The 27597-nt window shown below is 42.7% G+C and overlaps 1 protein-coding gene across 1 annotated transcript; it reads right to left on the bottom strand.

Moving 5' to 3' along the window:
- Positions 1-56: 56 nt before the first annotated feature.
- NEK3 (NIMA related kinase 3) lies at positions 57-27545 on the bottom strand. The gene is made up of 15 exons (XM_054720215.1): positions 27378-27545; positions 26016-26109; positions 25831-25928; positions 23775-23858; positions 22508-22575; positions 22328-22414; positions 19802-19856; positions 15394-15594; positions 12467-12539; positions 9355-9401; positions 5194-5296; positions 2647-2790; positions 2288-2422; positions 958-1087; positions 57-512 (listed from the first exon to the last, which is right to left on the bottom strand). The coding sequence occupies exons 1-15, from the start codon at positions 27522-27524 to the stop codon at positions 428-430; spliced, it is 1551 nt and encodes a 516-aa protein (XP_054576190.1). The 5' UTR covers positions 27525-27545; the 3' UTR covers positions 57-427.
- Between the last annotated feature and the right edge of the window lie 52 nt (positions 27546-27597).

Here is a 27597-nt window from a genome sequence, read left to right as displayed (position 1 = left end):
AGTTACATAGTAATAAACAGAAATCATAACAATGCAAATAATAACATTATGGGTTGCTCTCATGCTCCATGGTCAGCATCCTTATGAGATAGGCATTATTATCTTCATGTTATAGTTGAGGAAATTCAGGCCCAAAGAGATTAAGTAATTTTCCACAAACACACAAATAATGAGCATCCAATTTCTGTTCTATATGAATGCAAAGCCCGAAGCTCACACCCATAATTCTACACCTTCTCCTTTGCGTTAAAAAATGCACAAGAATTGTAGATTTTTAAACTAATCAGGAACAATTTTAAATATCCACAGCACCCCTTACCCCATTCTGTTTCCAAGGGAAAATATACAGTCCATTAGCTAATATCCAAACATTAATTCCTCACTCTAAACATCTATTCAATGTGACTAAGGAACATTTCCCTGGGCATTAGTCACCAGATGCTCCTTGCCAGCCAGCTCGCTGCTTCAGTTCTGACACCCAATCAAAGTTGTTGTCTTCCTCCTCAAAGTCCCTGTGAAAAAATGATATGGATATTAAGCCTCCATGTTAGGGGTACGGTAAGTATTTGTTGATGGGTTCAAAGTAGAACAACACCATAACAATATTCACATTTTTTAAAAAATGAGCTCCAAGGCAACTGAACAGAGAAAAAAATTGGTCAGTTCTTCCAAAAGAACACTTCTTTCACTTTCTATAATATTTTCAATAGAAAATATATTTTAAAAAACAATAAATCCAAGCTGAACAATTTTAAACATTTGGCTCAGTCAGGAATTAGTAATTACCATTATGCATTACCCACCTCAGACAAAAGATCAAGTTATAAATATTCATTTATGGTGTAAAATAATATAACCAGCTGTTAAACCTAACATTATTAAGGTTAATTACACACACACACACACACACACACTCACACCCCACAACTAAAGCTTTCTAGATATAGCACAACGTACGTGTCCTCCTCATCCAGTCTCGGTTCGAGTCTCTCTGGATCCAAAATGACAGAATCGTAACCTCCGTCAACACTGTCTGACGCTTCTGCTTCTTCAGACAGGGGGCCTTTCAAGCAGAACCCTTCTGAACCTTCCGAGGAATATTAACAGAAATCATGCAGATTTAAACAGTATTTATTCATTTCCTCATGTTGGACCAAAATCCTCCAAAGCTTGCTGGCTAATTGAGGACAATCCCAGGTTCCATATTTCTTCTGCAGTGCCTCCCCACATTACCCAGCATGATTTCTGGCATAAAACAGGCCCAGTAAGCATCAGCATGTATATTAACTTCAACAATACTACTTTCCTAGCCCTCGCCAGGTAGCTCAGTTGGTTAGAGCATCATCCCACTACACCAAGGTTTCGGGTTCAAGCATGTGCCCATTTAGGGCACATACAAGAATCAACCAATGAAGGCCTAAATAAGTGGAACAACAAATCAATATTTCTCTCTCTTTCTCTCTCTCAAATCTATAAATAAATTTTTTTAAAAAAATACTACTTTCACCATAGTGGGTTCGATTCCCAGTCAAGGCCATGTACCTGATTTGCAGATTTAATCCCCAGCCCCAGTCGAGAGGCAAGCAATTAATGTGTCTCTTACACATCAATGTTTTTCTCTCTCTCTGTCTCTCCCCCCCACCTCTTCCTTCCACTCTCTCTAAAAATCAATGGAAAAAATATCCTTGGATGAGGATTAACAACAACAGCAAAAACATTACTTTATTCAAAATAAAATATTCAGAATATAATTAAACACTCAACTATAAGAACTTATATTAAAGCATTAAAAGTTACCTTTGGGTAGTCAGATTATAGTTTTTATTGTGATGAAGTCTGAACTGTCAAGTCACCAGTATATTTGCACAGAAAAAAAATGAGCTACTTTGCAAAGAAAGTAGTCACAAATAAGCAAACATATGAGTAAATAGGAGTAATATAGCTCTACAGAAAATTTTAATTATAGTTTAAGACTGTCTAGAAAAGATTTAAGAAAACCTAAAACCACAATGCTATGTATGTGATTTTATAACTTGAAAATAAAAGGGTTTCTGGGAGGTAAAAATGGGGAGTTATTGTTTAATGGGCAAGGAGTTTCAGTTTTGGAAGATGGGAAAAGTTCTAGAGCTGGATGGTGGTGATGGCTGCACAACAATGTAAATGTGCTTAATGCCCCTAACTGCACAATTAAAAATGGTCAAAATGGTACATTTATGTTATGTATATTTTACCACAATTAAGAAGAATACCAAAGGGTTTGCATGATTACACAACAGACATAAATCACCTGGTCTATATATTGTGTATGTTTGAAATGCCAAGCTGAGATCAGCATTCTTAAGGATGTTCAACAAGGTTTCAGGAGTCTCTTTGAGCCACGTCTTACGGCTATTATTTCCACTGTACTTTATTACAGAACCACCTAGTTGTGAAAAGATAAAAATTAGGATCAAAGAAAAAATATTTTCAGCATATTATCTTCTAGATCATAAATCAAGTAAAATTAACTATATTTTATTTTCTACTAAAATCTATTTCACTCACAAGTGATACCAAATAACCTTTACAGAATGACATCTTTAAAAAATATCTAGCCCATTAAACAACTATTAGAAAATGTTCCATAATAATAATAATCTGACTAACCTGTATCATCTTCTGTGGTCAAACTGGAGGTGAGTATGGATGCATTTTCCAAAGCTGCAAGTGCTGTAGTGGATACATGTTTCTCCCACTGTCGCCTGAGAGGATTTGGTGAACTGGCTTTCCTCGGATGGACTGATTTATCATCTGGTTTTAAAATGTAAAACAGGACTGCTGAGCATATTCTTTTTATTTATCTACTTCTAGACATGTCTTTCTCTAACAACAAACAGAAATATTTCTTTTCTCTTTCAAACTCAGATCTAACATGTTCTCCAAGTCTAAGTAGTAAAGGAAATGAAAAAAATTCACATGAAAAAACAAATCATTAAGGTGAATTTTTAAAAATAATATGTATATAAACACTAATAAAAAAGAAATATGTAAATTGACTGTCACTTTGCAACACCCACCAGCCAATCAGGAGTGAGTATGCAAATTAGTGGGACAAAGATGGCGGTGGCCATGGAGCCAGCCAGAGTGAGCCGAGGCTTGGGTCGCCCCTGGCAACGGAGGAAGCCAAGCTTCCCACCTGCCTGGGCTGGCTGCTGAATGAGGGGCCTATGGGCAGCGGCCATGGAGCCGGCCCGGGCGCGCAAAAGGCTTGGGTCGCCCGCACCTGCCCTGGTTGCCGCTGAAGGAGGGGCCCATGGGCGGCAGTCACAGATCAGGCCGGGGCGCATGGAAGGCTTGGGTCTCCCCCACCTGCCCTGGCCACCGCTGAAGGAGGGGCCAATGGGTGGTGGCCATGGAGCCGGCCTGGGCAGGCGGGAGGCTTGGATCGCTGTCGCCTGGGCCAGCTGCTGAGGGAGGGGCCTGCAAACAACCCTCAGCCCCTTACCCAGGCTGGCCACACCCCCCATGGGGTGAGGGTCCCCGCTGGGGGGTGTGGCCAGCCTACAAACAGCCATCAGCCCCTCACCCAGGCTGGCCAGGCACCCCAGTGGGGACCCCTACCCTGAAGGGAGTGTGGCCAGCCTGAAAACAGCCCTCAGCCCCTCACCCCCCAAGGGAACCCTCACCCTGATCCAGGACACCCTTCAGGGCAAACCAGCTGGCCCCCACCCATGTACCAGGCCTCTATCTATACTAATAAAAGGGTAATATGCTAATTAGACTGGGAGACCTTCCAGGAGACCTTCCAGATGTTCTTCTGGACAAAGCCATGGTTGTGGGGCTGAGGTAGAGGTGATTAGGGGCCAAGAGGGGAGGGCAGTTGTGGGTGATCAGGCCAGAATGGGACGGCAGTTGTGGGTGATCAGGCCAGTGCGGGGGTGCGTTGGGTTGATCAGGCCGGTGCGGGGGGGGGGGGGCAGCTGGGGGTGAGCAGGCCAGCAGGGGTGCCAGTTGGAGGCAAGCAGGCCATCAGTGGGGGGCAGTTGGGAGCAATCAGGCCGGCAGAGAGGGCAGGTGGGGGTGATCAGGCTGGTGGGGGGGGCAGTTGGTGGTGAGGTTGGCAGGGGGGGCAGTTGGGGGTGAGCAGGCCAGCAGGCAGAGTGGTTAGGGGTGATCAGGTGGGCAGGCAGGTGAGTGGTTAGGAGCCAGCAGTCCCAGATTGCGAGAGGGATGTCTGACAGCCAGTTTAGGTCCGGCAGTTGGACATCACTCGAGGGGTCCCAGATTGGAGAGGGTGCAGACCGGGCTGAGGGACACTCCCCCCGTGCACGAATTTCGTGCACTGGGCCACTAGTATTTACATATTATACTTTGTACAAGAATGAAGCCCTGACAGGACTTAGATACACAGTGAATGCCATGTTTTTTATGGTGGAGAGCATAACAAATATTAGTTTTTCTAATTATTAGCCTATATAATAAAAAACTAATATGCAAATCCACCGAACAGTGGAATGACTGTTCGCTATGATACACACTGACCACCAGGGGGCAGACGCTCAACGCAGGAGCTGCCCCTGGTGGTCAGTGCGCTCCCACAGGGGAAGTGCCACTCAGCCAGAAGCCGGGCTCATGGCTGGCGAGCACAGTGGTGGTGTCAGGAGCCTCTCCCGCCTCTGTGGCAGCGCTAAGTACGTCCAGGAGTTTGACATCCCCCAAGAGTTCCCAGACTTCGAGAGGGTGCAGGCTGGGCTGAGAGACCCCAGAATCTCGTGCACTGGGCCTCTAGTTAATAAATATTATCCTCGCCCTGACCGATTTGGCTCAGTGGATAGAGCGTCGGCCTGCGGACCAGAGGGTCCCAGGTTCGATTCTGGTCAAGGGCACATGCCCAGGATTGCAGGCTCGGTCCCCAGTGGGGGGCATGCAGGAGGTAGCCAATCAATGATTCTCTCACATCATTAATGTTTCTCTCTTTCTCTCTCTTCCTCTCTGAAATCAATAAAAATATTTTTTTTTAAATAAAATAAATACTATCCTCTCTTTTTTATGGCTAAATAAGACACTTCTGAAATAAATTACTAGATTAGCAAACAAAAATCTGCATGTGTCCACTTGTTTATGACACCTATGACCTAGTAATGCAAAAACTGGTCCCCCTTCTGTATTTCCCAGCCCCCCACTTACACAATGATCAGAAATTGAATAACTTACCTTTCTCTTCTCTGTTTACTCTCCTCAGTGTACTTGCCACTGAATTTTTATTAGTGCTTTCTAAATCAGGGTGGCTACATTTTCTACCTTGTTCTTCCCCTTGCTTTAAAAGAGATTAAAAATTCAGTTTAAACAATGCTTGAATTGCTATAAAAATGTAAATAAACAACTATACAAAGTCAGCTGTGCCATGCCAGCACAGCCAAGGGTTCGGTGAGCCTGAGGAGGGGCGGTGAAGGATTAAAGAAAAGACAGACAAAGAGAATACAGCTGGGGCTCGGTGGATCTCCTGTGCCTGGATGAGGCCACAGAGAAGGATCCAGCCAGCAAGCTGAGGCTTTATTTTATAGTCAGAGAAAAACAAGGTAGTGGTCAACACAATGGTCTTGTGAGTTTCACGTGTTTTGGCAGCACTTGCTGCACCTCCCACAGACCATTAGCTACCTAGGAAGGATCTAGGGAGCGGCCATAAGGTCAAGCTTAATTATGCTAAGAGGGCTGTGCCCTCTAAGCTGGGACTGGTTTGTGGGTCTGCCACAGATCAATCTGAGGCTTAACTCTAGAACCACTCCCTACAGTCAGCTATTTTAATTTTAAATAAACATTAATGAATCAAAGACATTAATAATTATAGAACTCTACACATCAGATTATATTAAAAATAATACACATTCATATATGTATACTAGAGGCTCAGTGCACGAAATTCATGCATTGGGGGGGTTCCCTCAGCCGACCTGCACCCTCTCCAATCCAGGACCCCTCAAGGGATGTCCAACTGCCTCTGGCAATCTGGGACTGCTAGATCCTAGCCACTTGCCTGCCTGCCTGCCTGATTGCTCCTAACCCCTCTGCCTGCCTGCCTGATTGCCCCTAACTGCTCCCCTACTGGCCTGATAGACCCTAACTACTCCCCTGCTGGCCTGATCACCCCTAACCGCCTCTGACTCGCCCCGCACCTAGGACCTAGGATTCCCTCCTCCAGCCGGTAACAAGCACCCAGGACCTGGGCCGGCCACAGCCGCAGGAGTCCATGGGCAGGCAGCTTCACCTGGGCTGCAGGCGCCTGGGACCACAGTATGGTCGGCTTGTCCCTCTCTCGGGCCGCAGGTGCAGGTGCAGCTGCTGGCACTCAGGACCATGGGGCAGGCGGCTTGTCCCTCTCCTGGGCTGCAGCCGGGCTGGTCCCCATTCCTCTCTTGTGAGTTCTTTTGTGCCTGGCTGGTCCCCATTCCTCTCTCACAAGCTCATTTGTGCCTGGCTGGTCCCCATTCCTCTCTTCTCAGTGTTGAGTGTTTGAGCCATGACAGTGTGATGGCATGAGGGCGTGGTGACCATTTGCATATTAGGATTAAGTCAGGCACTACTAGCTGTTAATATCATTCATTACAAATATGAAGAGGATATATAAAATGACAGGTATCTTTTAAGTCCTTTTTAAAAAATGTTTTTTATTTTTTAGAGAGAGAGGTAGAGAGAGAAACATCGACTGGTTGCCTCCCCTACAGTAACCCAACCAGGGTCAGAACCTGTAAACTGGGCATATGCCCTGATCAGGAATCAAACCGTCAACCTTTTGGTGCACAGGATGACACTCAACCAAATGAGCCATTCTGGCCAGGGTTTGAGAGGTCTTTGTAGAGGAAATAAGTAATAAAAAATTTTAATATGGTTTGCTATACTGTGCTTTTCATGCTGGAAATAGCAAAATCAGATATTTTTATAAAGTTGCTACATATGGCCAAAATGTTCCCATTTAATTCAGTATTTTTCCAAATTACCTAAGCTCTTGATTTCATGAAGCAACACACTAGCTAATCTTCAAATCTGAATGTATTTTGAGAAGAAATACATATCCAGTGCCTTGACAGTCTCCAACACACAGTTCTCAATGATTTGTTGAATGAGTCAATAGATTAAACAGTAGGCTGTAGCTGACAGCTTATTTTCTTATTTCTATACAATGGTTCCCAAACTTGTCTCCCCACACATCTAGGGGGTATGATTTCAAAGGTCCCTCCCATAGACTAAGATGTCAAAATCTTGGGAGGTGGTTGTGATGAGCAGTTTTTAAAAGCTGCCAGGGATTCCCATCTTCCATCTCTACTGAGAGTCACTGCCCAATAGACAGCAGCATCTAACACCACTCCTGGCCCAGCAACACGCAGCTCTACCTACACGCCCACCACACCAGGTGGGCCTACCCAGGGCTCTCTTTCTCCCTCAATTTTTCTGTTACTTGACTTACTTTATGGCTCTTTCTCCCTTTTCATTTTGTGAAAACACATCGACTTAACACCTACTCTAAGTGGTATTAAAATCACAGTGGTGGCTGCCTGGGACGAGAGCCAGGATCATCTACAAAGGGCCACAAGAAAGCTTTTTAGGAACATGGGATTTCTTTACCTTGACTGTGGTTGTTGTTATATGACTGTATAAAATTACCAACATTCATCAAACTACATGCAAAAAATAAGTAAATTTTATTGCATACAAATTATGCCTCAATAAAGCTGGGAAGAATAGATATTACCATGCACAGGGAAAAGAAGTACAGAGGCAGGATTTATTCCATGTGTAGCAACATAATGGTGGGATGTTGTTATTATTTACAATCTAAGGTTCATTAAAAAAATTTATAAGTTTACTTACTAGCACATTCCATAAATAGAATAATATGTTATTAGTACATCTTTTCCTTTTTGAGTTAAAAGATTAAAATGCTGAAGAAAGAAAAATATTATCAGCAGGACACAATTTTCTGAGAGGGCTGTGACAATACCAGGAAGTGAATCGGCTGTTACTATGCATGACTTTACTGCAGCTTTAGTGTAAAAGCTGCCTAGGGCTAAACAAGACAAACAGAACCTTGAATGCCAGGCTGAAAAATGTTGACTTGGTTCATGGGATAATAGGGAGGTATTAAAAGGTTTTTAATAAAAAAAAAGTCAATATCAAAATAGTGACCTGCCGAAACCGGTTTGGCTCAGTGGATAGAGCGTCGGCCTGCGGACTGAAAGGTCCCAGGTTCGATTCTGGTCAAGGGCATGTACATTGGTTGCGGGCACATCCCCGGTAGGGGGTGTGCAGGAGGCAGCTGGTCGATGTTTCTCTCTCATCCATGTTTCTAGCTCTCTATCCCTCTCCCTTCCTCTCTGTAAGAAATCAATAAAATATATTTAAAAACAAAACAAAACAAAACAAAAAAACAAACAAAATAGTGACCTAAATAAAAAAGAAAGAAATTCTGATACATGCTATAACATGGGTGAACCTAAAAAATATGGCTCAGCTGGTGTGGCTCAGTGGTTGAGCGTCGACCCATAAATCAGGAAGTGACAGTTCAATTCCTGGACAGGGCACATGCCTGGGTTTCAGGCTCCATCCCCAGTAGGGGCATGCAGGAAGGCAGCCAATCAATGATTCTCTCTCATCATTGATGTTTCTATCTCTCTCTCTCTTCCTCTTTCTGAAATCAATAAAAACATATATTTTTTAAAAGGTACCAACAGTTATTTAAATATATATATATTATGCTAAGCAAAAGAAGCCAGACATAAAAGGACAAATTTGTATGATCCCACTTACATGAAATATCTAGAATAGGCAAATTATGTCAGAGAGACAGAAAGGAGAACAGAGGTTCCAGGGACTGGGGTGGGCATCGGGGTAAGGAAGGAATGGGGAGTTATTGTTTAATAGGTACAGAGTTTCTGTTTGGAATGATGAAAAAGTATTAGAAACAGATAGTGCTGCTGGTTACACAATTTTGTGAATGTAATTAATGCAATTGAATTGTATTTGTAAAAGTGACTGAAATAGTAAACTTTATGTTATAAATATATTTTGCCACAATAAAAAAGAAACCAAAAGTCAGGCTAAAACAAGATTTTCATGACTTAAGCTAGACAAAGTTCTCTCACATCCATATTGGAACCACTTGCCATCAATAATTAAAAATGAAAAAAACAACAAAATAAATGGTAATCTAAAGTGGTTCAGCTGGCAGTACAGGACAATAGCTACCAACTGCTTCACACAAAAGATGACAAATTATTAGACAGGAGGGACCAGGTCAGTCTTCCAAATATTCCACAGTATCTAATGATACCAGGTATCCAGGAAATGGTTGTTTCGTAAGTTTAATTTTAAAGCACTTACCACTGTGCTTGCTTCTTTTTCCAAAGTGATCTTGATTCTGCTGGAGTCTGCTTAAAGAGAAAAAAGAAAAAGAGAAAGCACATAAAGGCGCACATTACTAGCTCCTAATGTGATATGCATAAAGCCTGAGACAAATGAGGTTTTTAAAGTCAACCAATCATTAGCCTGATAGGTGATTATCAAGTTTTAGCCATCTAGTAATACTTCTCACCTGCTTTTGCTGTTTTATTCCTAAAGTTGACATCTGAAAGTTGACATCTATATTTACTTAAGCCAACCCATTTAATCATGAAGAGGTAAGATATTCTGCATACTCAGAAGGTCATTATCGCCTTCTGCCCTAGCTAGCTATCGTCTGTGCTTTTGCTCACAGCTGTGGTGGTAGGTGTCCTTCACAAAGGACCAGCAGCCGGAGAGAGCATTCTGGCAATGGATCCCTTTGGTAAGGATGGCTCCTTCCTGATTTTCCTCTGGCAGAGGCCAGGAATCCATGTTACTCATTCATTCAACACTTTAAAGACTTGATATTGGGCATCTATAATGACAGGCACCGAGGACACAACAGTGAGGAAATGAGACATGGCCCCTGCCCTCACAGAGCTTTCACTGTCCTTAGTCTATCTATAGAATAGATGGGAGATGCCACCAGACATATGGCCCCGACAGTGGTACCTCTCTGCTGGCTTAGTTCTCTTTTCAGGAATTGTAAAACTACATTTTACCAATCTTGAAACTTTTCTTAGACTATTTTTGTTGTGGTTGTTGCCCAGCATTTTATTTTATTTTTTTAATTAACTAAATTTTTGGAGGTGAAATATATTTTCATTGATTTCAGAGAGGAAGGGAGAGGGAGAGAGAGATAGAAACATCAATGATGAGAGAGAATCACTGACTGGCTGCCTCCTGCACACCCCATACTGGGGATCAAGCCCACAACCCAGGCATGTGCCCTGACCAGGAATTGAACCATGACCTCCTGGTTCATAGGTCTATGTTCAACCGCTGAGCCATGCCGGCTAGGCAGCCCAGCATTTTAAAACTAATTTCCTACTACCCTGGGATGTGAATGAAAGCTACAAAACAGTACCTAAAGTAAAATTAACACTGAAACTCCTGAAGCAAAAGTAACTGGCTACCTCTGTTTTTTTTTTTTTTTTTAATTTCTTTATTGATTAAGGTGTCACATATTTGTCCTCATCCCCCCATTCCCATCCCACACCCCTCCCCACGGATGCCCCAACCCCCTGTTGAACTTAACCATTGGATAGGCTCATATGCATGCACACAAGTCCTTTGGTTGATCTCTCCCCCTCCCCCCAACCTCCCCTATCCTCCCTCTGAGGCCCGCTAGTCCGATCGATGCCTCCTTGTTTCTGGTTCTGTTCTTGTTCATCAGTCTATGTTGTTCATCATTTCCCCTAGATGAGCTAGATCATGTGTCCCTAGAGATATACTTATAAGAACTGAATGTGAGAAGAGCAATAATAGTTATGCTGACAGGCAAATGAATCAGTCTGTAGTGAGTTTCTTTCTGGACCAACAGTTCTTTAGAGACCCAATTTCAATGTCCACCAGTTCCTTATGTGTACATGTCAGCACTGACCCCTCAGCTCTGGATGGTGGACAAATGGTGGTAACGCAGGTCCGACTCCCTCTGGTTTGGTATCGCCCGGACCCAGGGGCACGTGGCCTCACCCAGACCCAGGGGCGCGTGGCCTCACCCGGACCCGGGACCCAGCCTCAGCCGGATCCAGGGACACATGGCCTCACCTGGACCCAGGGGCGCGCGGCCTCACCCAGACCCAGGGGCGCGTGGCCTCACCTGGACCTAGGTGCTCGAGGCCTCACCCGGATCCAGGGACACATGGCCTCACCCGGACCCGGGGGCGTGTGGCCTCTCCCAGACCCAGGGGTGCGTGGCCTCACCCGGACCTAGGTGCGCGAGGCCTCACCCGGATCCAGGGACACATGTAACTGGCTACCTCTTAAGTAATGGAGAAAAGGCTGAATTATAAGGCTGAAGGTTTACATCACTAGAAGGGTTTATATCCTTACAAAAATAACATTTAAAATTTAACTTTAAGACAACAGTATAGTTTCCAAAGTCTTTCTTTTGCAGTATCTAACACTAAGATAACATGCGCTAAACAGTGGAGGTTTTTGCAGCATGATCTGATGCTTAACTCTTCTCTCTTATTCTGGTCAGATCTATTATCTTCGTTGGATCTTTTCAGGAGGAAGATCTGAGTCAGTAATGACAAGTGAAAAAAATGGCTTTGAAAAAAATTAAGAGATGACAACTTTCAAAGGGACAATAAATTACATTTAAAATCTGCTAAGGATTTACTATAGATGTATGAAATTTTTGTGCAGCTATTATGTAAACAGTTCCAACTTTTGTACAAGCTTGTTTTTTTGTTTTGTTTTCTAACCTTTTGCACTTGGATGTCGAGTGTGACTCGACATGGTTAGCATTAGAATAAAGGAATCGAGAAAAAAGCAAGCAAGTGCAAAGGGTTAAATATATTGTTATTGATTTCAGAGAGGAAAGGGGAGGGAGAGAGAGACAGAAACGTCAATGATGAGAGAGAGTCATCGATTGGCTGCCTCCTGCATGCCCCCACTGGGGACTGACTGGGAATCAAACCTGGGAATCAAACTGTGACCTCCTGGTTCATAGGTAGACACTCAACCACTGAGCCACACTGGCCAGGCTGTAAACGCTTGTTTTTAAAATTTTGTTTACAAGATGGTTCTTTGGGATATAATTTCTGGTGAGATTAACATTATATTTTCATAGTTAAATTCCTAGGCTATCCCACAGAAGCTTTCTACCTTACCCACAACAAACCAGACTAAGTATGGTACCAATGATAAAACAGAAAATAATCTTTACATCACTGAAATCTCCAAACTAAGCTTTTGGATCCTTAGCAAACTAAATATATAAGATTCAGAACAGAATTATGTCTTAACTAACAGAAAGAAATCTTATCTGAGGAGTATCTCTGAAAAACATCTCTAACAAATTGAAGATTTCATTTTTCTTTTTTTGTTACACTACATTTAGAAAGAACACTTGACAAAAAAAAAAGCTTTCCGAAATTCTTACCCTTTTTTCTTGGTGTACTAAGCTTAGATTTTTTGGTTTCTTCTAATATCTGCTCTCCATATTCTGTGATGATCTAAAAATTTAAAGCAGAGAATTAAAAAATATACAATACCCTTTTCTTTAGACACTGTCATATCATTTAATTTTCAGCATTCTTCCCCAAAATAATATTGAACGTTGAAAAGTAAAAATGCTGTTTAAAAACATATATAATTTAGTGGAGAAACCAAAATGGCGGCATAGGTAAACACCTAAACTGCAGCCTCGCACAACAATTTCAAAAATACAACTAAAAGACAAAACGCACATCATCCAGAACCACAGGAAAGCTGACTGACTGGAAATTCTACAACTAGAAGGAAAGAGAAAACCACAAGGAAAATCAGAGGAGCTGTAAAAGCCTGAGGTATGGAGACACGGGTGCACACGTGCAGAGAGGACGGGGCAGCTGAGTGCCTGGCTGGCGTTCTCTAGCAGGAAGGAGATAAAAGCTCCGGACTATGCTGAACCCCAGTTCCGACTGCACTGAACCCCAGTTCTGGGCGAGACCCTGGGGACCCAGGCTCATACGGGGGGAATCTGGGCTGTAAGGTGGAAACTCAGGGGAGCAGTGAAAGGCAGAGCTCCAGAGGCGCACACGTGAATGCGCACAGAGGACGGACTGTTGACTGTGTCGCTGAATTGCCCTAGTGGGCAGGAGACAAAAGCTCCGGACTGCGCTGAACCCCAGCTCTGACTGCACTGAACCCCAGTTCCGGGAGAGAATCTGGGAATCCAGATTCACTGGAGGAGAGACAAGACTGTCTGGCAGCGGGTGAAACTCGAGGGCGCCTTTCTCTCAGAGGTGCTTGCAGCGAGTACCGAGGGACACTGAGGGACACTGAGACGTAGGAACCTCATAGGACGGGGATGATGGGAAGCCAAGGCTGTAGGCTCCACCCTGAAACTCTGCCCCATCCAAGCTGAGCACAGAGGCTTTGCAATTTTGCAAGTCTAGTCGAATAAGGCTGTCTCCCAGCGTAGACACAGCTGATCCTCACAGCCAATTGGCCTGGAGGTCAACTCCTCCCACTGATACCAACAACAATCAAGACTTAACTACAACAAGGCTGTACACACAGTCCATAAAGGGGTGCACCAAGAGTGTCCACCTCAGGTACCTGTGGAGGCCGACCCACTGGCCCATATAGGACACCTAGCACACAAAGCTACCCTACCAACTCAGGGAAGCAGCGAAAATGCGGAGACAAAGAAACAGAACACAAATGAAAGAAAGGGAGGAAAAGAAACGACTGGAGATAGAGTTCAAAACCACGGTTACAAGGTTTTTCAAGAATTTCCTAGAAAAGGCCGATAAATTTAGCGAGACCCTCAAGGATATGAGAGAGACCCTCAAGGATATGGAAAAGGACCAATTAGAAATTAAGCATACACTGACTGAAATAAAAAATATTATACAGACACCCAACAGCAAACTAGAGGAATGCAAGAATCAAGTCAAAGATTTGAAATACAAAGAAGCAAAAATCACTTAACTGGAAAAGCTAAAAGAAAAAAGAATCCAAAAATTTGAAGATAGTGTAAGGAGCCTCTGAGACAACTTCAAGCGTACCAACATCAGAATTATGGGGGTGCCAGAAGAAGAGAGAGAGCAAGATACTGAAAACCTGTTTGAAGAAATAATGACAGAAAACATCCCCCACCTGGTGAAAGAAATAGACTTACAAGTCCAGGACGCACACAGAATCCCAAACAAAAGGAATCCAAAGAGGACCACACCAAGACACATCATAGTTAAAATGCCAAGAGCAAAAGACAAAGAGAGAATATTAAAAGCAGCAAGAGAAAAACAGTTAAGTACCTACAAGGGAGCACCCATACAATTGTCAGCTGATTTCTCAACAGAAACTATGCAGGCCAGATGGGAGTGGCAAGAAATAGTCAAAGTGATGAATAGCAAGAACCTACAACCAAGAGTACTCTACCCAGCCAAGTTGACATTCAGAATTGAAGGTCAGATAAAGAGCTTCACAGATAAGAAAAAGCTAAAGGAGTTCATCACCACCAAACCAGTGTTATATGAAATGCTGAAAGGTATTCTTTAAGAAGAGGAAGAAGAAGAAAAAGGTAAAGATAAAAATTATGAACAACAAATACATATCTATCAACAAGTGAATCTAAAAATCAAGTGAATTAAAAATCTGATGAACAGAATAAACTGGTGAATATAATAGAATCAGGGGCATAGAAAGGGAGTGGACTGACAACTCTCAGGGGGAAAGGGGTGTGGGGTGTGCGGGAAGAGACTGGACAAAAATCGTACACCTATGGATGAGGACAGTGGGGGGGAGGTAAGGGAAGAGGGTGGGATGGGAACCAGGTGGAGGGGAGCTATGGGGGGAAAAAAGGAGGAACAACTGTAATAATCTGAACAATAAAGGTTTATTAAATTAAAAAAAAACAGAAAAAAAACATATAATTTAGACACACAGATAAACAGACACTGATATATGTCTAGAAAAAGATGTGAGCCCTGGCCAGGTAGCTCAGTTGGTTAGAATGTCATCCTGATGTGCCAAGGTTTTAGCTTTGATCTCCAGGCAGGGCACATGCAGGAAGCAACCAATGAATGCCTAAGTAAGTAGCACAACAAATCAATGTTTCTCTCTCTCTCTCCCCTTCTTTCCTCTCTCTAAAGATAAATAAATAAATATAAAGAAAGAAAAATATCTGAAAGGATATACAAAATATACCTGTGATTACCCTTGGGAACTAGCATTATGGAAGGGGAAGAGGAGGGAAAGGAAGTTTTAACTTTTACTCTTTTTTAATGCACATCTACATTTGAGTTTTTACAATCATGTATTTGTGTTTAAATACAACAAATATTTGAAAACTATGCACAGTCAACTCAACACATTGCATACCTGTGGGGTTAAGCATTTCTGGATAAGCCGAGCTAAAATGCCTCTAGAGAGAAGCGTGGTAGCTGAGGGGCGATGGGAAGGATTCCTTTTAAACATCTGCTTGATTAGATGCTGAAGCTCATAGGAATAATGAGATGGCAGTGGGCTCACAGACCCCTGACATACTTTGAGGATAAGACTTTTCCAACTATTTGCCTGAAACTAAAAAGTAAAATTGAACTGTAAATGCAGATGCATGGAAGGAGAATGCAAATAAGAAAATACCAGCTGAAGTGAAATCATATGAATTATTTTAATTTTATAAATTTATCTGCTGCCTGGTCATTTTTCTTCCTGAAGATGTTCTTATGATACTATTCGAAATCTTATGGCATTTCAGGAGAAAGTAATACACTTAAATAGTAAATAACAAAGGATTTCCCCATCTACAGAAAGTTTTACCATCAATGCCATCCATGGGTACTTGATTACTTATAACCACATCTCTGAAAATGCTTACTAGAGCTAACTTTTAATCTGTGCCCAAAGAACAGAATTTATTTCCTTGCAAAGCTAAAACCTAATAGGGATAGGTTCTGTGTAATAACTGCTGAGCAAGCAGGGCAAGTTATTTAACATCTTTTTTGTTAAATTATTTCTTAAAATATCTTGAAAAATATCCACCATCCAGAACTGTAATGTCAGTGCTGACATGTACACATAAGGAACTGTTGGACATTGTAATTGGGTCTCAAAAGAACTGTTGGCCCAGAAAGAAACTCACTACAGACTGATTCATTTCCTGTCACCATAACCATTATTGCTTGTCTCATTTTCGGTTCTTATAAGTGTATTTCTAATAGCACATGATCTCACTCATCTAGGGGAAATGATAAACAACATAGACTGATGAACAAGAACAGACCCAGAAACAAGGAGGCATGGATCAGACTGTCGGGCCTCAGAGGGAGGATAGGGGAGGGTGGGGGGAGGGGGGAGAGATCAACCAAAGGACTTGAGTGCAAGCATATGCGCCTAACCAGCGGTTGGGGACAATAGGGGGGTGGGGACATGTGTGGGGAGGGGTGTGGGATGGGAATGGGGGGATGAGGACAAATATGTGATACCTTAATCAATAAAGAAATTAAAAATATATCTTGAAAAATATCTATATCTATCTATATCTATCTATCTATCTCTCTATCTATCTCTCTATCTATCTATCTATCTATATATAAACACCTAATATGCTAAGTGTCTGTCCAACCGTTCAACCAGTAGCTATGATGTGCACTGACCACCAGGGGGCAGACGCTCAATGCAGGAGCTGCCCCCTGGTGGTCAGTGCGCTCCCACAGCAGGAGCATCGCTTAGCTGACCAATGGGTGCCAGACGCCGGGCTCATGGCTGGCAAGTGCAGCTGTGGCAGCGTGAGCCTCTCCCACGGACACTCCCTCTGCGCACCCCTCCCCCATCTGGACTGGAACCAGGATCAGGACCAGCATCAAGATTGACTGGGCACAAGCCGACGGCTGCTTCTTGGTCATGGGCACACCAGTATTGCCCTAGGATGGGTACACAGAGACCAAAGCCGAGCAGCAGTGAGCCTACCAAATGGCGGTGGCAGGCGCAGTGGGGCCAGGATGAGCAGGAGCAGTGCGGCACCTGGCCCAGGCTCGGGCTCCTCCCCAGCTGCCTGCCACTTCACACACTACTACATCCCTCAGGGTATGTCAGACTGCCAGTTTCAGCCCGATCCCCGCAGGCCACGCCGAGGGACCCCACTGGTGCACGAATCTGTGCACCGGGCCTCCAGTCTATAATAATAAAAGAATAACATGCTAATTAGACCAGATGTCCTTCCAGACGTCATTCCGGACAACCTACAGGATGAAGCCAGGACAGCGAGGGCCAAGGCAGCCGCCACAGCAGGCAGGGGAGGCAGAGGAGGCAGCCATCACGGCGGGGGCCAAGGCAGCCACTGCAGGAGCGGGGGCTGAGCCCTTTCCATGAATTTTGTGCATCAGGCCTCTAGTATAATATAACAGTCTATTTTCTCATAATAATTCATTTAGAGAAGAAATTCACATAATAAGTGAAATCTAAGGGCAAAAAGGTAAGTATAAAAATGGCACTGCCACTCTGGAAAACAGTTTGGCAGTTCCTTAAAAAGATAAACTTACAATTTCCATATGACGCAGCAATTCCACTCCTAGGTATATACCCAACACAATTGGAAATAGGGATTCTAATACACACTTATACATCCCTTGGGGCGTGGGGCGGCCTGGGCGAGAGGCCTGTGGTGGTTAGCAGCAGTACTCACAACAGCCAAAAGGTGGAAAGAACCCAAATGTCCATCAATAGATGAATGGATAAATAAAATATGGTGTAAACATATAATGGAATACTATCCTATACTAGAGGCCGGGTGCACGAAATTTGCGCACAGAGGGGTGTGTCCCTCAGCCCAGACTGCACCCTCTCCAATCTGGGACCCCTCAAGGGATGTCCGACTGCCCGTTTAAGCCTGGTCCTGGTAGAATCAGGCCTAAATGGGCAGTCAGACATCGCTCTCATAATCCAGGACTGCTGGTTCCCAACTGCTCGCCTGCCTGCCTTCCTGATTGTCCCAAACCGCTCTGCCTGCCAGCCTGATCACCCCCTAACCACTCCCCTGCCCGCCTGATTGATACCTAACTGCTCCCCTGCCAGCCTGGTTGCCTCTAACTGCCCTCCCCTGCAGGTTTGATCACCCCTAACTGCCCCCCTTGAAGGTCTGGTCACCCCTAACTGCCCTCCCCTGCAGGCCTGGTCACCCCTAACTGCCCTCCCCTGCATGCCTGGTCCCCCCAACTGCCCTCCCCTGCAGGCTGGGTCCCTCCCAACTGCTCTCCCCTCCTTGCCTGATCGCCCACAACTGCCCTCCCCTGCTGGCCATCTGTGGTGGCCATTTTGTGTCCACATGGGGGCAGCCATCTTGTGTGTTGGAGTGATGGTCAATCTGTATATTACTCTTTTATTAGATAGAATAGAGGCCTGGTGCACGGGTGGGGGCCGGCTGGTTTGTCCTGAAGGGTGTCCCGGATCAGGGTGGGGGCTCCCTTGGGGCGTGGGGCGGCCTGGGCGAGAGGCCTGTGGTGGTTTGCAGGCAGCCACGCCCTCCAGCAACCCAAGCGGAGGCCCTGGTATCTGGGATTTATTTATCTTCTATAATTGAAACTTTGTAGCCTTGAGCAGAGGCCAGGGCAGGCCAGGGTGGGAAGCTTGGCTTCCTCCATTGCCAGGGATAACCCAAGCCTCTGGCTGGCTCCAGCTCCGTGGCTGCTGCAATATTTGTTGGGTTAATTTGCATACTTGTTCCTGATTGGCTTGTGGGCGTGGCTTGTGGGTGTAGCAGAAGTACGGTCAATTTGCATGTTTCTCTTTTACTAGATAGGATAATAAAAGCCTAATATGCAAATCGACCGAACAGTAGAACAACTGGTCACCATGATGCGCACTGACCACCAGGGGGCAGATGCTCAACACAGGAGCTACCCCCTGGTGGTCAGTGCGCTCCCACAGGGGGAGTGCCGCTCAGCCAGAAGCTGGGCTCACAGTTGGCGAGGGCAGCGGCGGCAGTGGCGGGAGCCAGCACTCAGACATTCCCCAAGGGGTCCTGGACTGTGAAAGGGCGCAGGCCGGGCTGAGGGATCCACCCCGCTCCCTAGTACACGAATCTTGTGCACCAGGCCTCTAGTCCAGTCATGAAAAGGAATGAAATCCTGACACATGCTGGATGAACCTTGAAAACTTCATGCTATATGTAGTAAGCCAGACATAAAAGAAAAAATTTATGTATAATTCCACTTATATGTAATATCTAGAATATGCAAATTCATAGAGACAGAAAGTGGATTGGAGGTTAGCAAGGCTTAGGTGAGAGGCAATGGGAAGCTATTGTTTAATGGGTACAGAGTTTCTGTTTGGGGTGGATAGAAAAGTTTTGCAAATAGATAGTAGTGACGGTTGTACAACATTGTGAAGTAATTAATGCCACTGAACTGTACAATTAAAAATAGTTAAAATGGTAAATTTTAAGTTATATATATTTTGCTCAAATAAAAATTAAGACTAGCAAAAAAGGGAGGGAGGGAAGGAGGAAGAAAGGGAGAGGAGGGTGAGAGAAAGAAGGGAGAAAGGGAAAAAAGGAGGGAGGGAAGGAGGGTATCTAGATACAGAACTACAAAAAACTAAATAATGGAAACTTCTATTAGTATATGCTACAAAAGTGACTCAAGGCAAAGATGATAGCAATGGAAACATGAAAACTTTTATAATGAATTCATCCTAGGGAAGCAAACTTCCCACTGGACTTAGGCATATAACTTATGAGTTGGCCAGATATGACAAGAGGCCACCTTTCCATTTTGCCCACCACACTTACTGGATGCTTCAGGGTACAGAGTTCATACAGAATGCATCCCAAGGACCAGATGTCACTAGAAACATAAAGAAGCAATGTGGGTTATGAGTTATCATATAAAAATATAGGTACTTTCCAATATCAAAAAATGAAAAAATACCTTTAATAAGAACAGGTATTTCAAATAATTCCTAGCTATTAAAATGAAATATATGATAATGTTTATGTAATACTTAGGTAGTTGCTCACAATAATCGCTCTGCTCCCCAACCTCTAGGTTCTCCAAATCAGGGTGGTTCAGGTATCATTTCAGCAGTATTTGGTGAAAGAGAGGAACTTTATGGACTCCCATTATCCTAGTTGAAAGGAGGACTTTAGGAGTCATCCCATACAGCTTACAACCAGACCATCTATGCACAAACCAGGCCTTGGATCTCGCCTCCTGATGGCCAGCAATCTACCTCAGGCACACTTTGTGGCCCTGTTGAATGGCTCTAGGGGACCATCCACATCTTCTGGGGATTCTCCCCCAACCCCTTGTTAGCTCTACATTCCAAAACAAAGAGAGCAGGACTAGTCATCCTCCCTCAGAAGAGCTCTTCAAACAGAAAAGAGTTCTATAATTTGCCCTATACATTCACTCTTCTTCACCATTCTCACCTCCTAGTTGTCATCCTCCAGACTTTTTATAGATGACTAGAGGCCCGTTGCATGATATTCGTGCAAGAACAGGCCTTCTTTCCCCTGGCTTCACTCCCAGCCACCCGGGAGCCGGCAAGTCCTCGCTTCTGTCCGGAGCACCGCTCCTATAGCTCCCTCCGCCTCATAGCAGGCATCCCTCCCCTCCCGGCCGCTTCGCGCCTGCATATGCAAATTAACCCGTCATCTTTGTTGGGTTAATTTGCATACTCACTCTGATTGGCTATGGGCATAGCAGAGGTATGGTCAATTTACATGTTTGTCTATTATTAGGTAAGATACTCTTTTTAACTAATGGTTTTTAGCAACTATTTCCCCCAAGTTGTAATTTTGTAAAGTTTGAAATCTACAGAAAAGTTATAAAGGCCCACATCCTCCTTCCTAGTTTCCCGTCATGAACATCTGCCAGGTTTGCGTGCTGTTTCCCTCCTCCATCAATATCTCAAGTTCTTGAAAAAAAGTTGCAGATGTCACTCTACCCCCAAACACATGAGCATGTATCTCCTATGAGCAAGGACACTCTTCCCTCATCATGCCATTATCACAGCCAAGAAAGTTAACCTGAGTTCAATAATATACTCAAAACTGAAAATTTCCCAATTGTCCTGGTAAGTCCCTTTGGAGCTGTTTTGTCACCAATTCAGTCAATTTTACACTTAAGGAACCTATTTAGTATGGATGATCATACCCTTTTCAGAAAGTAACTTGATGGAAGGTAACAAGAGCCTTTGGGTGTTTCTACTTCTAGGAATCTATGCTGAGAATGTGACACAGAACAGTTTATACACAAAAGGTACATTAATCACAGTACTGTTTATGACACTGAAAATTGGAAACAACACCCTGGCCAGTGTGGCTCAATTGGTTGGGCATCATGCTGTACACTGAACGGTTGCTGGTTCGAGCCCTGGTTGCAGGTTCAATCCCCAGTAGGGGGCATGTATGAGAAACTGATTGATGTGCTCTCACATCGATATTTCTCTCTTCTCCCTTCCTCTCTCTTTAAAAATCAATAAATTATTCTTTTAAAAAAAGAAAATTGGAAACAACAGAGGAATGTAAATTTTGAAAGAGCCATGTATATAACTATTAACGATATTTATAAAGAGTTTAAATATGGGATGAAATAAATATGATATAAAGTGGAAAAAAAGCAAGATATCAAATTATATACAGTGAACATAAACTAGGTTCGGGGGTGGGAAGGGAAATGGATGAAAAAAAATTCCAAAATGGTTTTAACAGCTGTGAAAAAGTGGGTAATTGCCATTTCCTTTCTTGTACATCTTCATATTTCTAATACTCTCCCACCTACCCACTCATTCAATGGGCACATATTACTTATATTCAGAAAAAGTTTTAGGTTTTAAATCATAAGGTCTTTATTCTATCTTCTTGCAATCAATTAACCTATCAGTCAAGTGCTTTTTACTTAGTCCTGTAAATGTTAACTCAATGACATAATCCAGTGGTCCCTAAATGTTGCTGCACATTGGAATCATTATGTGATCCTGGAAAAATTACTGAGGCCTGCTTCCCACCCCAGACATTCTCATTTAACTGGTATGATTGCAACTTGCACTTTGCAAATTTTAGAAGCGGGAACAGGGAAGTTTAAGAACCAGTGATATAATTCACTGTCCCTAGAAATGACTGGTCTTTCTTTCAGCATTTACATTCAGCTCCTCTCAACTCTGATTAAAGCAGTTAGGAAACTATGATTTTTTTCTAGAAGCCTAGGAATTCAGATTTGTTTCAGGTATATTTTATAAAAAACAAACTTCATTTGTAGGCTATAATGCCTGTCACCAAACAGTCACCCTCACACCAAATAAGTACATCACCTACCTTTTATTGTTATAAGGCATGTTTTCCCAAATTTCCGGGGGCACATAATAAGGTGTTCCCACATACGTACAAGCAAACGCCATGGGACTGAAAACATGGAAAGGCAAAGAGTAAGTACAGAGCATTCCTGAAAAATGGATGTTTTGATTGCTCTTACTATTATAGAAGAGATATACATACTTGGAGAGAAGATGGGCAGATCCAAAATCTCCCAGTTTCACTTGTCCATTTTGGGTGAGGAAGATGTTCTGCGTTAAAAAAGAAGAGCTCAGATTACGTCTTCCATCATTCAAACATAAGGCAGAGGTCTCCAGAGAAGGTGTCTTTCAAAGCCTGCTCACCATGGAGATTAAGGACAGAAATGCTGATAGCTGAGTCCCCAAAGGGAACTCAAAGACCAGATAGCCTCTTAACTGCTACCCACGCCCCCGACCCTCTACCCCTGCCCAGGCTTGGGAATTCAGGATGACTGCTTAGAAATCTAACAGCCATGCTCCAAGCTGTCTCAGCAGACCTGATCGACCCTACTGGGAACCTGTGTCAGCATAACTCCATGTGGCACAACCAGATCTCAGTCATCTTCCATCTTTAACAAGCAGTCACCAAGAGAGCTTGAAACTTATTAACATACTAGAGGCCTGGTGCACAAATTCATGCACAAGTGAGTACCTCAGCCTGGCCAGTGATTGGGGCTGATTGGGGCCATGGGAGATTGGCCGGCAGGGGGCAGGGGCCGCAGAAGGTTGGCCAGCCGGGGGATGGGGCCGCGGGAGGTTGGCAGTGGGAGCACACTGACCACCAGGGGGCAGCTCTGCATTGAGCATCTGCCCCCAGTGTCAGTGCGTGTCATAGAGACCGGTCAACCGATCATTCGGTCACTTAGGCTTTTATATATATAGTAAAGAGGTCACTGTTGGAGACCGGGTGTAAGCTGACAGAGTCCTTGCACCCGAAGGGACCGACAAGAATTAGTCCCTTCCCACACAGTGTCCCCTGACTTGTTTCGATCTAACTTGTTTTGATGGCACATTCTTATTGTCAGCAGATGAGTAGAATAAGAGAAACCTTTCATAGCTTATCAAGTCTGTAAATATTTACCGAGAACTTGGTCTCCTGACTTCTCTTAGAGATTAAGAAGAACAGAGAGTACATTCCTCTTTGTTGACCTCCTATTCAGTATTTGTGTATAAAAGGCATTAGTAGTCAATAAAAGTTGCTACAGCCTCTTGAAGACTCGTAGACCTCCCAATCCCCCTGTCCTGTCTTTCTTTCTTTTCTTTTTCTCAGGTAGTAACTTATTTGGCTAGTATGAATACTAGGTTGACAAAGATTTCTAAACTAAATAAAAATGACCCAAAAGGAAATAGAATAACACAGAAAAAAGATTAAATGAAATACTTTTGGGTTTTGTTTTGTTTTGTTTGTCTCAAAAATTTATTCCACTTACCTTGGATTTGATATCTCTGTGTAACACATGTTTCTTGTGAATGTGATTTACTCCAAGGCACATTTGTGTAAACCAATTAAGTATCTGTAAGACAAAAGCACACAAATCTGCAAGAATGCAAAAACTGGTTCATATTAACCCAGAAATCCAAAGAATGGTCTCTAGGCCTTAGTTTTACATAATGTAAACATAGAACTCCTAAAAATGACACAGTTTGACTAAAATTCAGTGTTTTCTAGAAAAAGTCAGAAAAGCTGTAAATCCGTTTCATCATTTTATGTGTGATACAAATAGCAATTTATTTTAATAAAACTCCCACTGTATTTTTCTGATATTCAACCAAATAAAAGTATTTTTAAATATATTTTTTACTGATTTCAGAGAGGAAGGGAGAGGGAGAAAGACATAGAAACATCAATGATGAGAGAGAATCATTGATTGGCTGCCTCCTGCATACCCCACACAGAAGACTGAGCCAGTAACCCGGGTATATGCCCTGACCAGGAATCGAACCATGATCTCCTGGTTCATAGATCGATGCTCAACCACTGAACCATGTCAGCCGGGCTAAAAGTATTTCTTAAATACACATACACCACTTATAAATGAATATAGTACCATTTTATAGTGTAATCATTACATCAGATTTTCATTTCTTTTTCAGAATATTTTTATATTAATATTAAAGGATTTAATTATATTGTCAACAATCCTTTGAGGACAGTATTCTGCTTATAAACCCCCAGTCAATAGCAGCCAGAATTTCCAGGTGCCTACAATTAAATGTCAAACTAATTTTTTTTTTCTTTTTGCTATGGAGATTCATCCATTTGAAGGCAAGGTTGACTTCCTTTTATGGAACCCATATATTTAACAAAACAACTTCTAAATAAAAATACTTTTACCAACACAGTTTTATAACATGTTACACTGTAAGTGGTTCTCAACCTTTCTAATGCCGTGACCCTTTAATACAGTTCCTCATGTTGTGGTGACCCCCAACCATAAAATTATTTTCGTTACTACTTCATAACTGTAATTTTGCTACTGTTATGAATCGTAATGTAAATATCTGTGTTTTCCGACCCTGTCGCGACCCACAGGTTGAGAACTGCTGCTGTAGAGCCTAAGACCATCGGAAAACACAGATATTTACATTACGATTCATAACAGTAGCAAAATTACAGTTATGAAGTAGTAACGAAAATAATTTTATGGTTGGGGGTCACCACAACATGAGGAACTGTATTACAGGGTCGCGGCATTAGAAAGGTTGAGAACCACTGCCCTAAAACACCAAATCCCATTAAAGCTGTTTATTTAGTTTCCTTAGTTCCTAATTCATTCAAATAATATTAGTATGCAATTTTCCATTACAAAGGCAGTAGTACTGCCCTAACAGGTTTGGCTCAGTGGATAGAGCCTCGGCCTGCGGACTGAAGGATCCCAGGTTTGATTCCAGTCAAGGGCATGTACCTTGGTTGTGGGCACATCCCTAGTAGGGGGTATTGCAGGAGACAGCTGATGGATGTTTCCCTCTCATCGATGTTTCTAACTCTCCATCTCTCTCCCTTCCTCTCTGTAAAAAAATCAATGAAATATATATTTTTTTAAAAAGGCAGTAGTACTAGACTTAAGGAAATATGCTAAACTTTAGAAGGAAAAAGATTGAGAATAGGTACTCCCAAGAAACAGAAATGTGGACTTCACTGTTTTCATGATGTAGAAATACAAAAGAAATCCATCCTCCTCTAAAATTCAAATACAACAAAAATCAAAAAGTTAAATATCTACAAAATACGATAATACAATTTTGAAAATGTCTAAACATGGAAGTTTTATTCCTTGATATTTTATAAGCTTATATCTATTTTACTTCCTAAAAGCATCTCAGGCAGCCACATCCTGACAACAGTAAGTACAAACACAGAAATGAGGCCTTTCTAACTAGTGTGTCAAATAATCAGATACGAATGCTTTCATTTTAACTCACACAGATTTTATGAGAAAAGCTGCTTCTAAATCTTGAGGCAAACTATGTAAGTCAGTTTCTTACCATATCTTCAGGAAACAACTTTCCTTTCTGATGTTTAATCTTTTGCATTAGGTCCCCTCCATCGCAATATTCCATCACAATATAGAGATGTCCTTCAGCTAAAGCAAATATAAGACTCTTTATGAAAGTGTGGGAGACATAAATCAAATTCAGACATGCACGGATCTGGGGGAATTTATATTTACCTTCAAATGACTCTGTAAAGGCAACAATATTGGGGTGTTTCATTTTGGCTAACAGAACAGCTTCCTTCCTAGAATTCTGTGTATCAGAGAAAGACTAGAAGAATATTTTAAATAAGTGTAAATGTAATACTTCATTTGAAAGTAGAAAGCTTCACAATAATACAGAGTTCATATGACATTTCAATGCCAAACACAGTTTTACAGCACTGTACTTTCACCCACGTGAAGTTTATAAAACTCTAAGAGACAACATGGTTTTTCAACTATGGCTATATTTTGCATGCTTAAGCTGATATATCCTCACAAGTATGGAATGTAAACTAGCTTTAACATCAGCCTAAGTATGACCTGATTTTGAGAGCCAGTGCAGTGCCATCAACAATAACAGTATATCCTTAAAGCAAAATTAGAGATCTCCTGTCTTAACTGTCCGCATTACTCTGTCCGCTGGCCCAGATAAAAGAGAATACACTGGTGTATCACTACAGCACAGATGGACAAAGACCACATGCAAAGAAAGTTTCCAAAATGGTTTATCCCCTGTGACTTCCTCTGTGAGGATGACTTACCTTACAATGAAGAAACAAGGATCCTCACACCAGCAACATCAGCACCGAGTGGTAATTTGTTAAAAATGAAAACTCACTGGCCCAACCAGACCTCCTCAAGCAGAAACTGGGGGGCGGGAGGAGGGTGAAGCCCAGCAACTGGCATTTTAACAAACCCTCCAGGTGATTCTGATGCCTATTCAAGTTTGAGACTCACTAAACAAGGTCAAGAATGCAGTGAGGGGGCAATAGCACTTTGTGATTTTATTTTAAAATTTTCTTTTCAAAAATTGATCAAAACAGTATTAAGCAGGCTCCATGGCATAGATTCTTTCATGTGCAACTATGATGCATAGTGATAAATAGTGATACCAGTCGATATCACATTCATCATCATACAGGGAAATAAAACCTATACACTGAACCACAGAATAGGTTCCCTGTTACCAAAGGTTAGCATTTTAGGTCTTGGCTCTTCATTGTATTTTTATGTTCCTTTTTCATCAATATTGCACCTGAGTAGTTTTTGAGAAAGACTCCCTACACCCTTAGGTATACAAAATTAGAAATCATTACAAATTATTCTCATTGAGATAAACAGCAATTGTCACTTTTGACTATTTTTCTCCCTTTTGTTAATTACAATATCCTAAGAACCATATAAAGCATATCAAGACCTTGTAAAGCTAGTGAGTGAAGAAACCCATAACAGCTGATGCACCGATCAGCAACTCCATGTTACACCTCCAGAAATTGTTCTCTTATACACATTCCTTGTACACTTTCAACATGAGCTAATTGTTTTAGCAGTGACCTTGGAAAGCCTGATTTCCTTCATGGCAAACATCCGATGACTGCTTTCCTGCTGAACCAAAAGGGCCCTGCCGAAGGACCCCTCCCCGATCACTCGCAGGGCTGTGTAGCCATCCACGCTGGGCTCCCCCACGCAGCCCGGCTCCATTCCCAGTCTCCACGGGTTCTCCCAAACTATATTCAAAAACAGAAACATCTGAGAATTACATTTATTATCAAAA

The sequence above is a fragment of the Eptesicus fuscus genome, chromosome 8 (genome assembly GCF_027574615.1).
Source record: "Eptesicus fuscus isolate TK198812 chromosome 8, DD_ASM_mEF_20220401, whole genome shotgun sequence".
In the NCBI taxonomy this organism is placed as follows: Eukaryota; Metazoa; Chordata; class Mammalia; order Chiroptera; family Vespertilionidae; genus Eptesicus; species Eptesicus fuscus.
Note: the sequence above shows the minus strand (reverse complement) of the source record. Positions and strands in the feature narration are given on the sequence as shown.